This window comes from Musca vetustissima, unplaced genomic scaffold (genome assembly GCF_032173495.1).
Source record: "Musca vetustissima isolate MV318-11 ecotype Yass unplaced genomic scaffold, APGP_CSIRO_Mvet_v1 utg66563, whole genome shotgun sequence".
Classification (NCBI taxonomy): Eukaryota; Metazoa; Arthropoda; class Insecta; order Diptera; family Muscidae; genus Musca; species Musca vetustissima.
Window position 1 is genome coordinate 79358 of NW_026889521.1, and position 6000 is coordinate 85357.

The 6000-nt window shown below is 36.5% G+C and overlaps 1 protein-coding gene and 1 non-coding gene across 2 annotated transcripts in view; both read left to right on the forward strand.

The window, feature by feature from the left end:
• The window catches only part of LOC133337207 (abhydrolase domain-containing protein 2), a 39999-nt gene extending 34695 nt beyond the window's left edge, over positions 1–5304 (forward strand). The window contains exons 6-7 of the mRNA XM_061545462.1: positions 2096–2445; positions 5115–5304. Of these exons, the coding sequence (XP_061401446.1) occupies positions 2096–2445; positions 5115–5293 (529 nt within the window). The 3' untranslated portion in view covers positions 5294–5304. The remainder of the gene's footprint in view (positions 1–2095; positions 2446–5114) is intronic.
• Trnas-aga (transfer RNA serine (anticodon AGA)) lies at positions 4700–4781 on the forward strand. The gene has a single exon. It is a non-coding gene; the product is annotated as a tRNA-Ser (tRNA).
• Positions 5305–6000: the final 696 nt, after the last annotated feature.

The following is a 6000-nucleotide window of genomic DNA, read 5'->3' on the forward strand; positions in this document are numbered from 1 at the left end:
CACAGGTTGAGGGAAGCCAAATACTATTCATAGGGTAGTTGTGAATAAGAAACGAGACGTGGCGAGAATGACGCCCCTAAATAACCTTTTCAAAGATTTGGTTCACTACCTCCCAAAGTGACCCCCCTAACGCTGGTATGTTATGCGATCGTGCCCATCAGCGTTCTATGGTTTGCAGTCAGGGTCCCGACTGTTTTAGAAATGAGCCTTTTTGATACCTGGGCAACTCAATAAGTTCATTCAGGCTTAGTTGCCAAGTCCTTGCCGTGGTTGACCTCAATCCCTCACTAAAAACACATTCTACGGAGCCGAATACTTGAATGAGCACAGGGACGACTCACCCTTGTCAGACGAGGAAGACTTCATGGAAACTACAGTGATTAGCACTACGGTGACAAACACGGTAGCGATCCTGGTGTCTCCTCCGAAGTAAGGTGAGTCCTACCAGATGATGAGTAGGGATGTAAACCCTAGCGAGGTTGAGGATCCGAACTCAATCTCCATGGCCTGTAGTGATCTCGCGATAATACTCAGGCAGTTGGCTGTCGAAGCGGAGACTGGTACTGATGAGACCCAAGTCGTTACGATGGATGGTACAGTAACTGCAAGGCAAGTCAACGCCAAGGAGATCGCTGCCAAGAAGCTGTACCGGAGAGCGGTTATCTACTGCAACCGATTCATCGGACGGGACAGCGATTCCATCACGGAAAAGGAGTTCCTTTTGATCAAGAGGAACCTCAAAATCATCTCCAGGAACTATCCGAATGATATTGCGAGGGACTTATTTATTCTCAGGCTGGTGCCTGAGACGTCTAAGCCCTCAGTACCCCCAAGACGTCTGAGACGTCTCAGACACCAGCATCCACGAAGACGTAAGGTAGGGGAGTGTAGAAGTCAGCCAGTCAGTCAGTCAGGAGAGCCCGTAAAAAGGCCTCCAAGAAGGCTAATAAGGTACAACCACCCTCTGTCAATACACCCCCTGCCGAATTGTGTCGAAGGAGAAAACTGCCAAGAGCGGTGCGTGTGTGGTGAAAACCAAACACGCTGTCTCGAAGCAGGTAGCCCAGAAACCTACATCGGCGCCTAGCGACTCTACTGCTCCACAGGAGATACTGGATGATCTGCGAGTAGCAATTATGGATCGAGCTGACCCTGACGGGATCATAAGCGAAGATAAATGGTTGCTAGTCGACAACTATTTGAATGACCTCTTCCTATCCGACGAAGTTGATCGACGGAAACTACGGTTTGGCCAGACCACCTTATTAAAAGGTGTCAATGTTGTTAAATGTCGAACTGAGGAGACTTCGGACTTTCTTAAGAAGACAATTAACAGCTGCGACCCTCTTTGGGAAGGTAGCAGACTGGCAGCCTTAGCGGTCCAATAGATATCAAGCGGATTAGTAACCTCTGTGTGGATCCCACCACCTTTTAAGAGACTGGAGAACACACTAAGGTTAGTGGAAAAGCAGAACGACGGCCTTCAGATGAGGAGGTGGAGAGTCCTCGCCTCATTTGAAAGGAACGGCGGTGTAATCGCAATTTTCAATTTCTGATTCTGCAGGCGAACAATATTTGAGGAAGAATAAGGGTGAGTTGTTTTATGGAGTGGGGAAACTGTTTTCGTCTCCCACCATTAAAACAATAAGCACAAAAAACACAAGCGCTAAATGTGTTGCAAATTAATCTACATCATTGTAGGGCAGCAGCTGCTGAATTGCTTCTCACCCTCTCTTCCTCGAATACTGACATCCCGCTCATCCAGGAACCGTATCTCTACAAAGATAAGGCGACTGGCTTCAATGACAAAAAATACACGGTTTTGACCGGTTACGTTATAGAAGTCCGGTATTGTTGCCAAACCTATTAAAATTCTGTTAATTTTTTACTATGAAGGCAAGAGATCTAAAAAATACCGCATAGTCAAAAATCCTTGTTTAAAAGACCAAAAACTGTTCTTATAGAAGACCAAAACGCTGCTTATGCAAAATATTTTATTAGACCAAATGATTTTCCTATAGATGTCCTATAGATGCCAATCCTGTTAAATTTCTGTTCAATTGTTTTTCCTAATTCATCGTTTATCCCATTTCAGAGGCACCAAATGGTTATTGAATTGGCAAAATTTCCGTCGTTTCTATTTGTATGTTATGACTGAAAACATGAAAAATATCATCTTAAAACATCGTCATGTTCTATTATCGGAAGAATGTCGTCAACGTCATAATTTAGTGGAACGTGATATTATTGCCGCTGCAACACTACCCGAATTAGATGAGGCTTACACGAGGCGTGTCTATAATTTTGCATCCACTCAGGAATTATACAAATGGAGTTCATCATTAAATTATTTAGATAATATCGATAAGCCAATGATTTTCATTAACGCCAAAGATGATCCGCTAGTACCTGAAGAACTTTTGGTGCCCATTAAAGAATATGCTGGTAAGTTACAGACACAGATATAGCCCATTTGTTTACAAACGACGAAAATGAATTCACTATTATTCCAATGATTCATTTAATCAATTTGTTACAACTATTTGCTTAATTTAAACATAGCCAAGCTTTCTTTTAATTTACCATTAATATTATTAAGTATTTTTGAAATAAACGCCCCTGCATGTTGACTTTAAACAGTCAAAACCTATTCCACAGAATTGACAACATAAATTAATTTTTCAAATTACTTTAAAAATGCACCGGGCATTTATAGTAAATTATCTAAGGGAGTTATGCAGGTATTTTCAGAATTTCAGTTATTACATTGTTTGAACGTTTTGCAATTCATTCTAGAAATTTATTATTTGTCAAACGAAAAAATACACGATAACAAAATTAAAAGGCTATGTATTTATTCGTCAATAATAGATATGAGTATTAACTCGAAGTTTTTTTCGGGGGAAAATTATTATTGTATTATTTTGTATCAAATTTTCCTTTCGGAATTAATATAGATACTCTCCAGAAGGAATTTTTATTAACAGCCAGAAAGTATTTTCATGAAATACATTTTTCTATAGAAGTCGTTCTTATAATGACCATTGGTTTTTATTATTAGAGACCGTTCATATAGAACACCATAAAATCGTCTTATACAAAACGTAAAGGTGATCTTATATAGACCAAAAAGTATTCTTATAAAGAATGATCTTATAGAAGAAGACATAAATATCCTGTCCCTAAAAAAATATATACATCTTACTACATGGACTACTGTCAAGTTATGTATCTTTCGTTTCATTTAATATTGTAAAACTAGCATATGCCCGCAACTTCGTTAGCGAATGTGGGAGTTTCCAATTCCAACGGAAATCTAACTCTATACTAAATTTGGTATCATTTATTTTGTACTCTTGTAATACCTATTTCGAAAAAAAATCACATTTCAAACATAGGTTCACCCAAATCCAAATTTGTTATTCCAGCTCTATCGGTTCACCCAAATCCACATTTTGTACACATTAGTACTAATTTTCAAAACTTTGTACATATACCAATCCTACACCTCAACAGTGACCCTAAGTCAAAATTTCAGGATTCCATCTATATTAATTCATCCAAAATTTAAATTGTACCAAATTTAGTACAGGTTATTACGAATTTACAAAACTTTCTACAAAGCCCAAACCTACACCCCAACAGTAATTCTAACGTCAAATTTCAAGGTTCCAGCTCAATCGGTTCACCCAAATTCACATTTGGTACCATTTAGTATAAATTTCCAAAACTTCCTACATCGGTTCACTCAAAATCTAAATTGTACCAAATTTTGTTCACATTAGTAGGATTTTCCAAAACTTTCTAAATAGCGCATTCTAGCCCCTCAACAATGCACGTAACTCCAAATGTCAAGATTCCAGCTCTATAGGTTCACGCAAATCCTAATTCGGTACCATATAGTACACGATAGTACGAATTTCCTACATCAATCCTACACCCCAACAATGATCCTAACTTAAAATTTTATTGTTCAAGCTCTGTCGGTTCACCCAAATCCAAATTGTACCTATTATAGTACGATTTAGTACTTTTACAAACGCATCCCAATCTTACACTCCGACGGTAATGTTGTTTTAAATTTTCAGGTTTCCAGCTCGATTTGTACATCCAAATATAGTACCATATACTATTCGTACACATGAGTACACGCTTTCAAACCATCTCCTTATATCGACCCTATATCCTTATATCCTAATTCGCATTCCAAATTTGAAGTTTTAAGCTCTTTCCATCCACATGCTACGAAATTGTACCAAATTTAGTATATTTTAGTACTTTTCGCATTCTTATAGTTCGAATGTCCAAAAAACCCTTTGCTATATCTATTCTACACTCCATCAGTGACCCTCATTTAAAATTTAAGAGTTCTAGCTCTACCGGTACGCCAAACACAAGTGGTATCACATTTAATACTTTTTAGTACATTTCGTACCGTTCTAATACGAATTTCCAAAAACCCAGTATTATCTGTCACCTTTGGACTAAGAGTGACCCTCACCCAAATTTTCAAAATTCTAGCTTCTAGCGTCTGGGCGTTGATGAATCGTTAAGTCAGTCAATCACTTTACTCTTTTATTAGTATAGATATAAATTCTTTAACGCCTAAAAATATGCTACAATATTTTATTACTTTTAAAAACGAAATATTTGGCTGCTGTGCTCTCACGACTTGCATTAGCCAGTTGGATGGTATGAAGCAGTCGTGGCCGAGCGGTTAAGGCGTCTGACTAGAAATCAGATTCCCTCTGGGAGCGTAGGTTCGAATCCTACCGACTGCGAATGTAAATTATTTTTTATTTATTCTTTTTTTGTAAAAAATATTAGAATATTAAGTTAAGAATATTTTTCTCAAAAATCTCTAATATCAACAGTGTTTAATATAACACTTGCTTCTATTGGACATAACTTAGTGCTGCTATCAACGGGTTGGTGCAATTATCCAATCAACTCCAAGCGCATGTTTAAGTGCAAAATATAATAACGCCTTTTGAATGAATGAGAGAAATTAACATTTGTGACAAAAACCTCCATACTTTGTATCTATACCATTTCTATTGTCTTAATTATAATTTATAATAATAAATTACATTTTGTTTTTCATTTCTTTTCAGCTTCACACTACAAGACCGCCTACATCGAATTAGCACACGGTGGTCATTTAGGTTTCTATGAAGGCGGCCTTATTTATCCAAATCCAGTTACTTGGCTAGATCGTACTTTAATAGCAATGGTTGGAGCTTTGGTTATGACACATACGGATCCCACAAAACAAACGATCTCAACAATATAAATATGAGCTTATAACAATAAACGCATCATTTATATACATTAAAATATCACCAAACACACACACACATTTGTCCCTCCCTCCCCCGCCACATTCATTTTTAGACAGACATAGCCCCCTCTCAATGAAAGAAAAACAAATTATGTAGCTTTATTTATTTTTTTTATTAAGAAAATGTTATAAAGTAAACTGTTGCCAGAGAACGAGAGATAAAGAAGTTGATGATGATTATAATGATGTGTGCGAGAGATACAAAAAACATTAGTATTTAGTTTATTTTTTTACCACTACAATAACCATTGATATTTAAAATTATAAATTTATAGGATATATACTATTAATAAAAAAACGATAATAAATTTTTGTGCTATATAGCAAAATGTATTGTATTTAAAAAATGAAACAAAAATAATTTATTTGATACTCTAAAAGAAACAAACAAAACAAAATAGGCTTTCAATACTTAATTGGAAGAGTGCGTGTGAAAAAAATGTGGAAGGGAATGTCCTCTGTTAAAGACTAATATTATATAAATGCTAAATGTGTACGTCAGACAGAAAATGCTACATACGTTCAGTTATGGATATAAACAACAAACGTTTTGTTTTGAAAAAATTAAAGAAGAACATGTAGAATTATCGTATATAATATATTATAAAATGCTCAATATACACCACTTTAGGTCCGTTGTGACGTCCTATAATTCCAAC